Source organism: Tympanuchus pallidicinctus, unplaced genomic scaffold (genome assembly GCF_026119805.1).
Source record: "Tympanuchus pallidicinctus isolate F22 unplaced genomic scaffold, pur_lepc_1.0 scaffold11, whole genome shotgun sequence".
Taxonomy (NCBI): Eukaryota; Metazoa; Chordata; class Aves; order Galliformes; family Phasianidae; genus Tympanuchus; species Tympanuchus pallidicinctus.
In genome coordinates this window covers 11781747-11799838 of record NW_026294627.1, presented here as the reverse complement: position 1 = coordinate 11799838, position 18092 = coordinate 11781747, and the positions used below count along the sequence as shown (strand labels likewise).

At 35.6% G+C, this 18092-nt stretch overlaps 1 protein-coding gene across 4 annotated transcripts in view; it reads right to left on the bottom strand.

Moving 5' to 3' along the window:
- Positions 1-18092, bottom strand: part of DYNC2H1 (dynein cytoplasmic 2 heavy chain 1) — a 136267-nt gene that overhangs the window by 57322 nt on the left and 60853 nt on the right. For all 4 annotated transcript variants that reach the window (XM_052670901.1, XM_052670903.1, XM_052670904.1 and 1 more), the window contains 10 exons: positions 17868-17966; positions 16548-16671; positions 14634-14797; positions 13667-13786; positions 11560-11694; positions 10629-10772; positions 8778-8867; positions 7704-7769; positions 3661-3711; positions 739-816 (listed from right to left, as the gene is read on the bottom strand). In XM_052670901.1, coding sequence (XP_052526861.1) covers positions 739-816; positions 3661-3711; positions 7704-7769; positions 8778-8867; positions 10629-10772; positions 11560-11694; positions 13667-13786; positions 14634-14797; positions 16548-16671; positions 17868-17966 — 1071 coding nt within the window. The remainder of the gene's footprint in view (positions 1-738; positions 817-3660; positions 3712-7703; positions 7770-8777; positions 8868-10628; positions 10773-11559; positions 11695-13666; positions 13787-14633; positions 14798-16547; positions 16672-17867; positions 17967-18092) is intronic.

The following is an 18092-nucleotide window of genomic DNA, read 5'->3' as shown; positions in this document are numbered from 1 at the left end:
CTGTCACACTTTTGTTTTTTTCTTTAACCCCAACAATCATGTTTGCCACACCACTGTTGCAATTGCTCCTGATCCCTGATGAAGAGAAACTAAAAATAAACAACTGCCACTTCAGCAACAACAAAAATCCTTGCCAGAGACTGTTCAAGGTTTTCCTTCTTGCTGCTGAGCTACATGGAGGAGGAGAAGAATCTAAACTAGGATTTCTAAGACCATTATTTTCATTTAGTCGTTCTGGAATCAAAAGACTTCACTAAAGACTTTGGCAGGATTAGAATCAGGATTAATCAAAGCAATTAAGTGTTGTGTTGTTTTAATATGAAATTGCTTGATTTATGCAATTAAAATCTCTGAAATATTTCTGTTTGCATGAAAATCTGTTAAGTAAAAATTCAGTTTCACAATTAAAGGCCCATTTTAATACAACATAAAGCAGTTTTTTTATTATTTATTTATTATTTTTATATTATATTTATTATTATTTTTATTATTAGCAGTTTTTCTTTTCTAAAAATTTCTATTTATACAAATTTTAATTCCTTGGGTAGGCTTAAAACACACTAATCTAGGATCATACATTTAAAACTCAGAATTCAGTTTCAAATGGGTCCATAATGGACCATATTTTCTGGAACACATAATAAACATTTTACAATAACAAAATGCTTCCTCTTATGGTACTTGAGTCCAAATTACAATCACTTTTAAGTTCAATGTAAACTACCATGTGATACAAACCTTCAAAGATGCCACTGCATAGGCTCGCTCCTGTTCTATCCAAGAAGGAATCTGGTCATAAACACTTCTTTTTGAATCCTTATTGAAACAAATTAAATTTGATATATAAGCTATACAATTTTTTGGGGAAACATCATATTCAATAGAAAGACAACAAAACCCACTTTTAATAAAAAGTGCATTCATAATAGAAATACAACATCTACTCTTTTGCTGAGTTCATAAATGGTATAACAAAACAAAAACTACCAGTAAGTTGAGATACAGTGTCCAAAGCAACTTTGCTTCATTACTCGAGCCTAAAATAGTTCATCATTCTGTTGATCCGTATGTCACTCCTCAACTCTAAGAATTTTTTATATATTAAGAACAAGTGACCAGAAGAATGACCATTTTCATACACACTCTGAGCACCTGACTTCAAAAAAAATAAATCTCCTTTTCATTTAATCACAGTCACAAAGAGGATAGCTTTTTAAATGAAGGGCAGTTCTGGGGTAAGTTACCAGGCAAAATATCATTCTAGACACCACTGCACTAGCAGATTTTGGCCAAAGCTTTATGCTTCTGCTTCTACGCTGCATGGAAGCAGAAAATTCTAAGGATAAACAACAGTATCGCCTGAAGCCCAGAGGTATCTCTCTCATAACGAAGATCTGTAGTCACAAATGGACAACGCCACCGTATGAATCAACACTATACCCCTGCTCCCACAGATCTCCAAAAGTACACAGCAGAACTAGAAAAGATGTATAAAAGTGGAAAATGATGATGAAAGTTATTAACAATTAATACAGCCTCTTCAATTAGAAAAAAACTGACAGCTAATAGGTTATACAAAGTATCTAGAAGTTAGAAAAGACATAGGGATGATGAGTATATTTTTAAAGACAAATTTAGGAACCAGTAAAATAAGATTAGCAACAATAGACTAAAACAAACAAAAAACACTAAAGGAGATAGCTCTTAAATTAATGTGCACATGGAACTCCTTGCTGCAGAATTCTGTGAATGCTCCTGTCTTAAACACACTTAAAAGTCATTAGATAAATTAGTGGAAGAGAAAACCAAGGGCTATTAAATATAACCAATCCCTTGGAGCGTATCCCCTGGGAATATTTGGATGGAGCATCACCATATACTTGACTTCACATTCTTTAATGCGTTTCTGACTATTCGTGGGAAACAAAATCTTGATACATGGACATGCCTGAATCATAGAATGGCTTGGGCTGGAAGGGACCTTGAAGACTATACACAACTAACAACCCCCTGCTGTGGGTTAGCTGCCACCCACCAGCTGAGGCTGCCTGGGGCTCCTTCCAATCCGGCCCTGAACACCTCCAGGGATGGGGGCACCACAGCTCTCCGGTCAGCTGTGCCAGCACCTCATCACCTTACAAGTGAAAAACTTCCCCCTGCCATATAACCTGAATCTCCCCTCTTATATTTTAAAAAAGCTGTCCCTTGTGCTATCACTACCTACTCATGTGAAAAGTTCATTTATCTCTTCTATATAAGCAACTTTTATGTACTGCAAGGCCACAACTAGGTGTACTTAGAGCCTTGTCTTCTCCATGCTGAACAGCCCTACTCTCTCAACCTGTGTTTATAGGAGAGGTGCTCCAGTCCTCTGATCATCTTAGTGGTACTCCTCTAGACTCATTCCAAAAGCTCCACATCTTTCTTGTGTTGAGAACCCCAGGCTCGGATACAGTACTGCAGATGGAGCCTCACAAGGAGCGTCACAGTGGGACAATCACCTTCTTTGCCCTGCTGGCGAAAAACTGTGTGCTGTGTGTTAGGTGAGGTAGAGAAAAGAGTTATGTTGATGTCCGTTCTACAGACAGATCTCCCATAGCTTGAGAATGATTTACAGCAACAAATTACTTGACAGTCACAATGTGGGCTGGCATCTACTGAATTATAAAGAATGCATCGAGTGAAAGAAGGACTTCTATGTTCGTGCTGAAATAAAAAGTAGTGCAGTCGTCTAAGAGATAAAGAATGTGGAAACGTAAAGTTGTTTCAATTGACCTGATGTGTAAGTAAGAAAAAGGGAGTAATCCAGCATACTTTTAACAGTTATGTCAGAATGCAGGTGAACACATAATGCCAAGGGCATTCTAAAAATAAGGTACTTGCACTGGCCATTGTTTTGTACCACTGGATATATGAAGTACCCTGACAGATGTCCAAACAAGATTAAAGGTTAAAAGTAATTGAGAATAATGAAAATTGCAGATAAGTCTGATGGAAATAAGCTATGCTGGTCCTGAATGAAATAAAATAGATTTGAAGCAGAAGAGGCTGTTTTGTAAACATCCCTTTCAAAACTTACACCAAAATATCTGATTCTGAGAATGATTAAAAAGGCTAAGAATAAGGCAGGGCTCACTTTCTTTCTCTACCCTTTTGTACTGGAAGGTTATTTTGAAAGTATGCACACTTAGAATAATTGAGGGACACCCAGTAAACTACACCATGATCAGTAAAAATATGCAACAGGTGTTTCTTAATCTAGGCTGTCTCTTAGGAAAACACGCAAGAATATTTCCAGATGCAGAACTCTAAGGCTGCTAAAAAATGTACTTCAAATTTAGCAATGTATATGGATGATTTCATCAATCCATACAAAAACTCCAATTCATGTATGATACTGAGGGAAAGAGATTAAAAAACACTTATTTTAGTCACAATAGCGAGGTTAAAAGCATTTAAAACATACTGTTAAATAAAATGAATTGCAATTGTGCTAACAGGAAAAAAAAAAAGAAAAAAGGCAAAAAAGATGTGCACAGAAAACTACCATTTTCAAAAAAAACTGTATAATATTCATGTGAAAATTTATCTGTTCTTTTCATGTATAACAACAAGATTAAATGTTTCTTATTTCAAAATATACAAATTAAAGTAGCTTACTGATTTTCTTACGGGGTCTCCAATGATCACACCTGTAAAAGTCTCCCATTCCTACAAGAATAAATGAACACCTCAGATCAGTCACCAGACATCTTGAAGAATAAAAATTAGCGTGTAGTACCACGCAGGCAAAGCAGAAATTATTTAGAGGATAAACAAATTAAAGCCTAGATTCTGAAAGAATTATACAACATTTTTAAAACTCCATATAATATTAACAGTATTTACTTTTCACATAATCCAAATTAAGTGATTACAGTGCTTTACAAGAAAATAAACAAAAGGAAAAGCCATATAGTTTTTGTTTTTGTTCTGTTTTTAACTCCCACAGTTTCCACCCATATCATCCACATGCAGACCAGCATGAAGTAATGTGGCTGATAAGTAACACATATACTGCCTGACTGGGTATCAGAAGGCCCACAGAACAGAAAACTGTCAGTTCACCTTTCAGTATTGTTTCATGTCATAGTGTCCAAACCATACAGTTAGTAGAATAAGATGAATACCTAGTATAATAGCTTGGTATTACGAACATTCAGCTGCATTAGGAAAGGGGTAATCTTGCTTGCATCTATGTGTAATAAATCCTTCAGACCCTGTATTTCTAGACAGGAATGAAGTTTTTAATCATTTTAAGAAAGATCTTAGTTAAAAATTTCAAAAAAATACCAGAAATAATATAATCCTGCACTTGGAGATGGTAAAAAAATACATTAATAAATCTTCAGAGTATTGAAAATTTGCATCAGCGGCATCTACAAATCACATAAACTTTCTTTTTTTGTTCTACAGACAGCAGTAACATTCCAAATAAAAACATCAATCAAGTAGAACTACTGATATAGACTCTAGCATATCTTTTTGCACCCACTGATCTAGATGCAAATTGAATAAACCCTCTCTTACAATTATAATTTATGATATTTTCCTATTAATAAAGAAAACGCACATACAGGAAGAATACATGAAGCCCTCCTTAGTTTTATAATATTACATAATATCTTTACATAGAAAAGTAAAAATAGTTAAATGTAGAGCTGATATATAAAGCTATCTCAGAAAAACCTATACATATTAATGAAGAAAGACAAATGTCTTAACATTAGAATGCCTTGCATCTTCATAAACATTGTACTATAAAATTTTTCACTACTGCGGTAAATACTGAAGAATACAGAACTCTCTACAAGCACAGCAACTACTAATCTCACCACATTAAAGTTTTAAAAGATAAAGCATTTAAAAATAACCTCTTTAGCTTAATTTTCCTCAATAAACATTTTGCACAAGCACTCTTGTTGAAGCAATTTAACGAAAAAAATATTATTTCAATCAAGTAAGAGGATTATTGATATTTGATTCTTGAGTACTGAGATATTTGGATACTTGAGTATGCAGGAAAGTTTCTTGTGTGCAACCTCATTATGTTAAGCTAGTAAAGAACTCCAACAACTAATGGAAATGTATGCTAAACAACAGCATCCAATAAATAAATCAATACTTAGAAGTGTCTAAAAAGCCTACCAGATAGGCTCTAGTTTAGTTTAGAAAACTTGCAGATTGCCACCTTCATATGTTTATCATAGAACTATAAAATTGCTCAGGCTGGAAAGGACCTTAAAGATAATCAAGTCTAACCACAACCTAACCATACTACCCTAACTCTTAGCAATCCTCCGCTAAATGACGTCCCTGACACCATATTCAAACGATTTTTAAACACATCCAGAGATGCTGACTCAGCCAGCTCCCTGGGGAGCCTATTCCAGTGCTTAGCAACCCTTTCTGTAACCCTCAAGGATTAGAAAGATAAAACAGGTTTTATTCAGATGCTAAAGATAAGTAACGTAGATGAGTTAGGGAAGTTCTCTTAATGAAAAGGAAATGATTTACTAATAAAAAGGTAAGTTAGTTATTTTCAGCAGGTATTTTCATCGCAGAAATGAATCCCAAGGACAATGAGATTTCATAGGTAAATCCATATATCTCCAACAAAACTGCGCTGCATTCGTAGCATCAAAAATTTGTTCACTAAATTCACGTTTTTTAAACAGTGAAGTTCTGTTACTTCCTTCAAATTTATTCTGTGATTTTCATCTTCTTCCTTTTACTGGAATTTTCTCCAGCAAGCTGACATCTCCTGAAATTCAACACTCCTCTGGACTCCAGCTTCTATTTCAGAAAACCATGTCCTTGCAGGCTCTGTATCACCATTCTGTAGGTATTTCAGATAATTAAATGGTGACTCACACTAATCAGCCTTCAGAATTAATCTAACACCCTAGCAGAGAAAGATTCTTATACTAGGAAATGGGCTGCTCTATAGAAATACTAATTAGCAGTACCTAAACTATGCTGCAGTTTTCATGGGAGAAGGGTACCCTCTAAAGAATAGTAACTTCCCCACAAGTGAGGAATTCCACTAGGTCTCTTTCAGACTGCAATCAAATAAAAACACCGTATGACATGCCTAATCTTTTTGTGAATATGCTAATAATATTACCTTTGCCTAAAAATTGAATAGACAGACATTTTTAGTACACGTGGTTTGAATTTTTACCAAATGGATCCCAGTATGGTATCCAAAATATAAAACATTTGAGGATGAAGTATCATTCCTCCCTAAGAATCACAGAATCATAGAACAGCTTTGGGTGGAAGGGACCTCAAAAATCACCTAGTTCCAATCCCCCTACTGTGGGCAGGGTTGCCAATCACAAAAACAAGTACCAGGTCAGGTTGACCAGGGACCCACCCAACATGGCCTTCAACACCTCCAGGGATGAGGCATTGAGGCATCCACAGCTTCTCTGGGCAGGCTATTCCAGCACCTCACCACCTTCTCCATGAAAAATTCCTCTGACATCTAACCTATACCTTCATTCTTTTAGTTTAAAATTGTTCCCTTTTATCCTATCACTATCTACCCATATAAAAAAAAGTTGATTTCCCTCCTGTTTATAATGAGGTTTTTCAGGAGTCTTCTGCACAAGCCCACCTCCCTCAGCCTTTCTCATGGGACAGGTGCTCATTCCCATGGCAGTTCTCTGGACCTGCTCCAACAGCTCCACATCCTTCTTGTAGCTGGGGGCCCCAGGCCTGGATGGAGAATTCCAGATGGGGCCTCAAGAGGGCAGAGTAGAGGGGGACAATCAACTCCATCTCCCTGCTGGCCACTCTTTTGATGCAGCCAGGATACAGTTGGTCTTCCAGGCTGCAGGTGTACACAGCTGACTCACACAAAGGCTCTTGTCCAACAAAAGCCCCAGGTCCTTCACAGCAGGGCTGCTCTCAATGAGTTCTTCTCCTAGTCTTTCTTTATACATATCTGGGATTCCCTGTGTCTGAGATTACTGTCCAAACACCCCTTGAACTCCAGCAGGCTCGGTACTGTGACTACTGCCCTGGGGAACCTGTTCTAGTGGAAAATGAGAATATAATAGATCTCTAATCTGTAGATATCTTACACAGTAAGCAATTAATAATCACTGGATGAAATGCATAAATTGAAACATTATTACTTCGCTTTCCTGAAAGTGTCTTCAACAGCAGGTTGCAGAATCAGAGTTTTACATTCTCCTTAGGTATTGCACTCCTTTTCTGCATTTTGACAGAAGGCAGGATGTGCAAGCAATGGTCAGTCACAGCAGATGTGTATGCATTCCTGTACTTGTGAAGGAATATCTGTATTTAACTGAAAGGATGCATAAACGTATAGCCATTTGACAGAAGGAGCACTGATATAGCACCCACACAAAAAGCTGAAACAGCTCTCCATAAGCATCTTTTTCAGTCTCTTATACAAATAGCAACTCTTTACCTTCCTTTCTAATGGTAATCATCACTTTGAACCCAATAAATTTAATGTTGACATGCAAGATGTTTTTAAAAGTAACTATAATAGAGAAATAGAAACATAGAAACCTAAAATTTTGAGTCCTATATATACTGACAAAAACCTTCCACCTATTTTGTGTTAGGTAAATGTTAATGTTTCATCACATGTTAATCACTTGCAGATTTTCTTCTCTAGCACTTACATTCTCTTGAAAGAGTTCAGGGTGCATTCCTCGTACAAAATGTAGAGCAAACATTAATTGATCAGCCTGAATAAAAGGAAAAAAAACAGTATTTGCATGTTCATCAGAAGTCACCCTTATACCTCAGTTGTCATTAAAATCTCACACAGATAATAGGCAGAATTAGCAGCAGATTGCTGATCACTTTTATTTGTTCTCTGAGACCACTATCAGAACAGAAAACTAAAGTGGATTGATCGTTAGTCAAGCTGCATGATAACTATGCACTTTCAACATCTTCCAACCTCCAGGCAGATCACGCAAGGTGAAAAACTTCCATATTATAAATCTCCAATCTGTACTCAGGCTTTGAAATATTCCATCTTTTCTGACATATACAAATAGGGTGCCTTTCAGCATTCAAAAGATCTGATGACTTAGTGGAAGGCTTCACAATCATAAATTCAAATAAAGACTTTAAATTATTATCAGTATTCCATAAGATTCCACCTGAACATTGATAAATCAAAATCCTTACAAATGCTGCTACTTCTGCATCCCAGTGTAGGGCTGCTAGATTTTTAGGAGTAAAATCTTCCAAGATCTCTCTATTCTCACCACTCAAACTTCAGACTTGCAATATTTATACTACTCGTCAGATGGTCTGTGCAGATTTATTATGTCTTTGTCAGCCTAGGACTATAACACAAACACCTCATGTTATGATTGCCCCATTTGAAAATAAAAATGAAAGTGAGAGGTGTATCTATCCTAGATTTTCCAAGAAGTAAGAAAAGCCATCTGAAGCAGATATTGAGCGAACACAACTTTAAGAACATTATATAGACAAACAAGAAAACAGATGGAAACAAACAAGCTAACAGGTAGGGATTTGGGGCACAGATGAAAAGAGAAAATAGAATATTACAATGTCTATTGTTTGAGTTTGTTTGGTGTTTTTCTTTTGTTTCCTTTCAAACAAGCATAAAAACAAGCACACAATGCCTTACAATGGTAACTAGGTTAAACACTCATATGTGGGAAATAGTAGAAATAAGATGAAACAGAAAAGTTCCCAGAAGAATACAGTCTTACCTTAAACAAACAACGGCACACATATTCATACACTGTATGTTTCAATGTGTAAATAAGTGACTCGATTCTTTCATCAGTGTTGCTTGAATCCTAAAAACAAAGTTTTGTTTTCTAAAATTCATGTGGAAGTGAAAAAAACAAGTGAATTTCAGTTGGAATGACATAAATTATCTGGACTCTGTGACACTCATAATCTCTAAAAAAATACTATTGAGTTCACTTGTAGCTACCAGTAAAACATGACAAAATGTAAAGTTCATGCTGAGAAATAAAGTAGTGTATAATTACATCCCATCTCCCTACCCCTTTCCCTTATCCTTCCCATTTTTTGGGGCCAGGTGGCACAGGGGCCTACTGCCCCCTGTCACAGGCATAGGTTGATCTAGTTAACTCCATGACAGACTTGAATAATCTGACTGTGAATGTCATTCTACATTATACCTACAGTAAACATAAGAAAAGAAAATATCTCTTTTGCTTTAATTTATCAATATCCTGGATGTTTCATGGCTCTTGGTAAAAAAAAAAAATTACTTTTGTATTATATTTTTAGACAATTTCTATACAAGTATGTTGATATTAAATGTATTAACTAGATTTGCAGCCAATATTTGGCTCAAATTAACTAAGCAGTGTAGAAAATAGTAAATATAATCTCTCCATAAAAACTTACAGACTAAAAGACCAACTACAACAAGAAGAAAAAAAAAGAAAGAAGAAGCAAAGAAAAAAAGAAAAGGGACAGAGGCATTACAGGTACTATGTGGTTCATCTGAAAGAAGTTCCTTTCTACCTTGCTGAAACTGAAAGAGATGTACTTACAAAAAGAAGGGGCAATGTGGATTCACAAGTTGCTTTGACTAGCATCTTCCCAATTTCTAGAAGACCGTAGGGGGAAAATGCAGAAGTGGACAGAGGCAAAGAAAATAGGAAGAAAGTGGAGGTGGATGTGACTGACAAAAACAGAAGCTGAGCATTATAAGGGTTAACATAATAAGCAGGAAATAAATTACAAAAACGTGTGGAAAAAAAAGAACAAGGAATTAGAAACCTCATGGTGGGGAAAAGAAGAAATAGGTGGAGAGCTTTAATGAAGGCAAGAGTGCATCATTGGAAGCATAATTGAAGCTAAAGTGAAGTTGTAAGCAGAGACATCAGTGTAAAGGGGAACCCAAAAGTTACATGATAAAAGGCCAGCAAATGCAGTTCTCAAGTAGGAACCAAGAGAAGATGAATTTTGGAGATATTGAATAAGAACATAGCAAATCATTAATCAATGTGCATTTTTGGCCTAAAGAGTGAGGTGACGAGGGATGAATCCACAGTTCTGCACTTCAGTAAGAAAAATGTAATGGCCTTGAGAAGAAGGAAATGTAAAAATGACATTTTCAGTCAGACATGCATGCTTAAAAATTTATAGAACAACACACAAAGTTTAGATTTTCCTTCAAATAATTTGATGATATAGAAATACAGACATTTTCTTATTCTACCCCTTGTAGACAGAATTAGCTTTATTTAGATATTAGCTCACTACTGAAAGTTTTGTTTAAATGAAGTTATATTCCTAACTCACCTTAGACAAAGAGCAAGACTGAAATTAAAATAAGAGCTTGTTCTCAGAAGGCTCAGCAATTTTACAATTCATATGTAACATAAACTACATTAAAAATCATAAAATTCTAACCATAAAAAATTCCTGTGCATCCATTCTGAATACGTAAAGCATAACAGTTCAGCATCTCTACTTATTATACATTATTCTCTAAAACTGTCCAACTAAAAAATTCTGAAGATGAAAGCAGATCGATGCATCTGCAGCACACAAAGCTTTAGGAAAAGAGAACAAACCTGTTCACTTTGCAGTGCTCTTTGGAAGAGCTGGAGGAACGCCGCCAAACTAAAACGGTACATATTATTAATTTTGGACAAGTCAGAGATAATGAAGTACATCTTGCTAGCACTCTCAGCTAAAGGGAGATATGCATTCCTCTCCTGTGGATAAAAAAATTACAGATATCATAAAAACAGTACGTTACTGCCATCTATTGGCTATTACATACACATTTACTGGTGCTACTGAAGAAACATCCATATGACTCACTGCTTGAGAAAACAGAATACTTTCTGACTTTTCAAGCCGAGGCACACTGTCTTTACTTGGCACTCAAGACTTCCGCACTGTCTTTTAGCTTTTAAGTATATCAAAAAACATTTTTCTTGAAAGTTCTTTAAGTTGTGAAGAATGTCTTGGAAATTAATCTAGGGGCACTGAGGTCCCCATCCACCAGAGAGCCCTTCCCAAAACTCAGTAACAAATTCAAAACAGAGCAAACAGGAGAAAAATGTAACAGGAAAAATACTTGTAGCGTGCTACAAAAAGCAGCATGCCTGATGAACAGCACCACCAATTAACTACATTTTTGCAGTACTGAGAGTTTCGTTAAATAAGAATGTCCACACGAGCCTTGAAAGTCAGTCATATTCGCAGAAGCCAGTGGCAAAAAAAGAAATAAAATAAAAATCCAGCGACAGCCAATGGGCCTTTGGGAAAAATTTCTTTAATTCAAACAGGCAGACTCTTAATTGTACAGATATTGACCACATGTAAAACAAAGGAATTTTAAGTATTGAAAATGCTTTCTGCATTTGTGCATCTCTTACCTCACAGGACAAATTCAGTATGGCACTGATTTTATTCTCCTGTAATCTATATATACACAAGTTTGCTATTTTTAGCAGAGAAAAAAAAAGCAATAGAAAAACTAAATGTTTTTTCTACCTGATCAAGGGAACTCTGAAGTCTATGAGATTCAGCAAGTGCTTCTTGGATGAGTGCACTACTTGCTTTAGACTGATTCAAAGATTCAATGAGATCTTTATTTTCTAGTATATTGCCTTGTGATGTTGCCAGTGTCTGTAAACAAAAAGGCACCTACGTTACACACTATGTAAAATAAAAACACCTGTAAAACCTGTAAAATAACCATTTTGAAAGCTGAGAAATATACTTCTGAAGCCCTGATTGCACTAAGGGTACAGGTAGTTTACTCAAGAACTGGCATGTTGTATCAATGAAGGACAGAAAATACAACCTAAGACCAAACTCAAAATACAGACTGACAAATTCAGAACACAAGCTGCCAGTAAGCTTCTGAGAATTTCTATTATCAGATTTTTCTGCACCAACATCCCTACAGGAAATACAAATCAGAAATGTTGTTAATTTCTATTTTACTGCCAATTTAACCTGAAATTGGCTACTTTACTTGCTGTACTCAACTTCTTTCTCCCTCAAAAAACAGAACTATCCATACAAACTGAGAGATGAATGATGAATATTTTCAGTTTTGTTATCAGAGATCCCTTCAACATCCTCATAATTGACCCTCCTCTTTTCTGAGTTCTCTCCAAACAGTTGCATATGTAGTAAGGGCAGGGAAAATGAATGATTCCTTATCATTTAATTGTTTTGAGTTTTGATTTTTTTTTTTTTTTTAAACTTAGTTTTCAGTAGATACACTTCAGAACAATTTCTTTGTCATATAACAACCTAAAATTGACTTCTTGTCAGTTACATTTCATTGTCATGCTTCAACTGAAAGGGAAAACTAAATGGGTTTGACACATTAGACAGTTAAACTTTTCTTTTCCTGAAATTATCCAATAAATATAAACGCAACTAAATTAACTACGCCACGAAAACACCTTAATACCATGATTTGCAAGGACAGCCAAGGGGAAAAAGAACAAAAAGATGCATGATCTCTGAGAGAGTGGTCAGGCAATGGAATGGACTGCCCAGGGAGGGGGTGGAGACACCGACCACTGGAGGTGCTCAAGGAATGGATTTTGTGTTGAGGGACATGGTTTAGTGAGTACTATTGGTGATAGGTGGATGGTTGGACTGGATGATCTTGAAGGACTTTTCTAACCTTGGTGTTCCTGTGATATGATTTTTCCACACTTTATTACAATGCTCACCTAATATTTTAAAATTAAAATGATTATTATACAGTAAATACTCATTTTTCCTTTTCAAGCATTTGTCTCAGTCATGAACAAATAATCCAGCAACAATGCTTCAAAGATTCAGATCTGCTCAACTGAATGAAGACTGCATACTGTATTTTAAGTGAAAAACAGTATTTCCAAAATACGACACTCTGTTTTTTGCAGCCAGTTTGCAAGTCTTAAAAACTGGCAAGTCTTAGAAGCCACATCAGTATTTCCTAACAGCACATCAGGACATTTAGATGTAGAGATTCATGTACTTATCTAGCTGGAGACTTGGACAAGACTATTTGTTTCTTCATGGCGTTTGATTTTGCACTAAGGAATCAGAATAAACTAAGAGATGCCGCAGCATGCATGCTGCTACCCCACGGTTTTGGGAAGAAAACCATTACAGTACTTCAGATAAGATTTTTTTATGTTGCTTTAGGATTAATGTGAATTTAGCTCAACGACTCAACCATTGATTTCTTTTTTAAAAAATCAGTGCAGTGCCAGTCAGTTTCTACTGAGCTTTAGGTTAGTCCCTTCAATATCAAAGAATACTCTGATTTTAGTGCTATCAGGAATGCCAAATCTGAAACTAGCCCTGGTGTTAATACTGTACACTTTTTATTGCAACCTGCTCAGGCATCTGTTACTCCCTGAAATTTGGCAACCTTTGACACCGTTTAATGTACTGAAATCTTACAACTTCAAGATGGACATATATAATTATCATCTTTTTCCTCCCAGACAAATAACACTTTTATATTATCAAAACAAAAATTCAGAGGGATCTTTATTCTAATACTTTCACCTTCTTCGTTTAAACATGTAAAAATATCAAAACTATGTTATCATTCTAGCAGATACAGCAGGTAGCATTATTTTACCTCCAAAAGAGATTCCTCAAGCTTAGCTAGTTGTATCTTCTTCTCTTCTTCTTGTTGTAACAGCTTTGTCTTCTGCTCTTCCAAATCAGGCTTTTCATGCTGAATGGTTAAAGCCAAAAGCTAAAAAAAAAGATTATTTTACTTGGTAGGGAATGTTGGAATATTTCATTATATACATTAACTGCAATATAGCATAATATATACACATCGACTGTATAGCAGTGTGTAGGCTGTACTTTTGAAAGCGGACTTCCAAGAGTTTGTAAGGAAAGAGAAACTTAGTGATTAATCTCTTGTAACTGAAGTCAGTGAGATAGTTTCTGTTTTCTTTATTGGACTTACTACTTATATCATAGAATTATAGAATGGCCTGGTTGAAAAGGACCACAATGATCACCTAGTTTCAACCCCCTGCTACGTTCAGGGCTGCCAACCACCAGACCAGGCTGCCCAGAGCCACATCCAGCCTGGCCTTGAATACCTCCAGGGATGAGGCATCCACAGCCTCCTTGGGCAACCTGTTCCAGTGTGTCATGACCCTTTGTGTGAAAAACTTCCTCCTAAAATCTAACCTAAACCTCTCCTGTCTCAGATTAAAATCATTCCCCCTTGTCCTATCTCGATCCACCTTCATAAACAGCCATTCCTTCTCCTGTTTATATGCTCCCTTCAAGTACTGGAAGGCCCAGTTCCCTCAACCCTTCCTTATAGGAGAGGTGCTCCAGCCCTCTGACCATCTTAGTGACCCTCCACTGGACCCACTCCTAGAGTGTATAAAAACAAGATTCTAAACCTTCAATTTAATATCAGCATTGATTTTACCAGTTCTATTTACGTGCTAGCAAATATCTCCATGCCCATTAACACAACTGGTACCATGCAGCTTCTACCAAAAGCTAGAGGTACCTATGAATGTTCATTATCTATATATATATAAACATACATAGATATTGTTTTAATTGCCTACCTGTCCTCTTAAGCCACTTCCTGTTGTGGTAAAGTTGACTTCCATAACAACAGAAGAAGCATCAGGTGGGATGAGGGGATTTGGGTTCCTTGTTGATAGAAAAAGACGGAACTCTTCATTATAATCTATCATTTTTTCACCTATTTGTATTGCATAGCGGGGTCCTGTAAATTAAAAATACTTATTATTTTCAGATAATTATAGATTGGTCACAGAGTAAATGTAGGCATTTGTATTATTTGTTATGACCAATAGATTAAAAGATAACTTACGAGCAATTTATAAATGATTTTTATAAAGACTAATAAATAAAAACTGATGGAACATAACCTATTCTGCACTGTCAGACAGAAAAATGGAATAGTGTAGGATAGCATGTGAAAGTTACATGATGAAAATACTTAATTGACCAGGTTCATTTAATTATTATTACCCAGTAATAAAGCATAAATGGTAAAAAACAAACAAACAAACAAACAAACACCTTTATGTAAACCTACTACAAACAAATATTTGAAATCTTCTAATGATGATAGGAGATAAAACCTTACAGAAGACACACTGGATAATTCTTCTTTTGTCTAAGAATACTGTCATAATTTAAACATATTTACTTTCCCATACAAGTGTACCACTCTATAAAATCATTTCTGCCATACACACACACTGGCTAAATAAGAAGGTTCAATATTTTCTGATAGTGATATCAAAGCATTAGGTTATCTCTCAATCTGTTACATTTCTTTTACAAGTTTGATGCTGCTGTGTAATCTTAATTCCATTAAAATATTATTTTCTGTGACACTTATGGAGAAAGAGTATAAAACTACAGATCCTTGAATATATACTTATTAGATGAAAAGAGAAATATTCCATTAAGAAATATCTCATAATTTTTTTTTACCACAAACTCATTTCCTATAATCCAGGAGGAAATAAACACTTTAATTCCAGCTGTCACAGTTTCAATTTATATTATACTGATACTTCTTTTACATTTCTCAGTGTGCTTCTCATGGAATTACACTGCGGGCTGGTTTCCATTCTAGCCTTGTCAGAAAAGACTCTAACAGGCATGACTAGAGAAAGATTTTTGCTTTCTGATAACAAAATAAGAAGGAAAAGTTTCAAAGCGAAAACTTCTCTTCCAGAGAATTTTCTAAAGTGGCACAGTTAGTTGCTTCCCTATTCTTAGCAGTAGGAGTGAAAGATGAGGAACGCTGCAAGTATAAATCTCTTGTTAAAAACACTGGTACAGATGAAAATCACATATCAATTTTGCTTCTGTGCCAAGGATCAGAATAAATTGTAGGCTTATGTTGTAAAAATGTCAAGTTGAAAATGGAATCCATACAAGGACAAAGTTACTGTAGCATACAAAGTCACATTTTTTCTAAATTCATTTCATTCCACGCAGTGAAAAGATGTACAGTCATCACAAGCAAATGATGCAGACAAGTCCTCACTACCATCTCCACATTCTCACAAACAGGAGATGTGTACTTGATAGTTAAGTGACGAAAATGACTCAAAAAGCCACCAGTTCTCCCTCTTCAAAAAGACCTTTCCATTTGGACTTGCACAGACCTACCAAAACCATGTGATGAAATTACCACTAGAAATTAACCTAAAATTTCAATTGTACAAGAAATTTATGGAAACAATTCTAATTCCAGCTGAAAAAATTTTTTAAATATTTCCCAGTATTTTTCAACTTAGCAAACAAGAGCATTCCTCAACATATTTCAAATGTTAGCAGCACATTAAAGAGGAAGAAGCCAGGCAATACATAGGGTTTCAGAAAAAAAAAAAAAAAAAAAACAACACAAAAAAACCCACAGGTTTTATAAGATCTATATGGATCTAGCTTTCAAAAGCTTTGAACAAGTGTTTTTAAAGACCTTAGTCACTTACCTTGGACAACAAGATCTTTTCTTAACAATGGGTAAAGTACAGGTTCCATTCCATCCATTTCCTGTATAATAAGAGTTTTCCCAAACCTCACTGCCAGCTCAAGGGTTGTTAGGAAGTTGGTATCCTGGACAAATGAAATCAAATTCCTCTGAGTAATGTTATTTTTAGAGCTTTGATGATAGTTTTAAGAAGTAAACATTTTACTATTTTTAAAACACTTTAGGAATGAATAGAAAGGCACTATACAGAAATCTGAATCTATACATCAGTAGTACAGCTATTCAATTCTAATACAAGCATCACATAGCAGCCAGAAGTATATCGTTTGAATGAGTTTTCTGGTAAAGGAATGATTCAGCTACTGACACACAATCAACCTATTTAACATGCCTAGCAACCACAGATCTACCACAGGTCTTGTGTCATGTCTGTCAGGTGTATCTGGAAGTTCTGACTAGTTAGAGCATCAGTAGGTAGCTACGTTGACAAACTGAATCAAGACTTAAAGCCAGGATTCACATTCATCTTAAGATATCAAATCGTAGGCTTTTGTCTGCATGCATCTAAACATACACTTGGTTTTTAAGATTCCATTTCATCTCCAGTCACTGGAGATCCAAAACAATGCAGAATCCTAAGGGTAACAAAGCCAATCTGAGTAATTAAATATTCAGTTGCTATTTAAGTACCATTTGAAAGCAAACAAAACACCTCCACGTGGATTGCAGGGATCTCTGTAAGACCTACCATCATTCATTTGATGCAGTGCCCTGAGGCCAGGTGCAGTGCAACAAGAGACTTCTAAATAGCACCATAAGCCTGCCAATATTTGTGCAAATGAAACAAGCCTATCCACCCATGTTAACTGACATGGTGTCTTTATCTCGAACTGGAATTTAACTTAGTATTTCCAATGTAGATAAAAACACAACATAAAAATCCTAGGGAAGAAGCGTATATGTACTCCTGAAATCCAAAGAAGAGCAACCGAGAATACAAAAATGAAATCCCCTCCTTTTTAAAATCTTGTATTATCTCCCTTCTTCTTAGCAATACTATATTCTTGGAGAGGACACAAAAAGAGACAAGTTTCAAGAAGTAATACTACAATAATGTTGAGTCTCAATTTTAAATACTCTGATATTCTCCCATAGTAAAGAAATTACCAGCACCAAGTAAGAATCACCGTTATCTAAATACGACCTATTTATTATTGACAGTCAACACAACACTTAATGAACTTCCCTATAAAGTCTGGAACTGAGTATTCTCAAGAAGAACAGAATTGTAAGACCAGAAAAACAGAAGAAAACACTGAACCTGCTGGTTAACAACTTCCAAACGTGATTCCTTCAAATGTGTCTTCAACCATTCCGTAGCGCGGAATGAAGGGTCAATCAAAAAAGGGCAAACTTTACTCTAAGAAAAAAAAACATTAGAAAATCTGATTTAAGAATTAAATTGAATGGGAAAAGAAAAATCATCAAATTTAGTCTCCTTTCTCTACAGTGATATTAAGGATGTTTTGCTATATACTTAATTTTA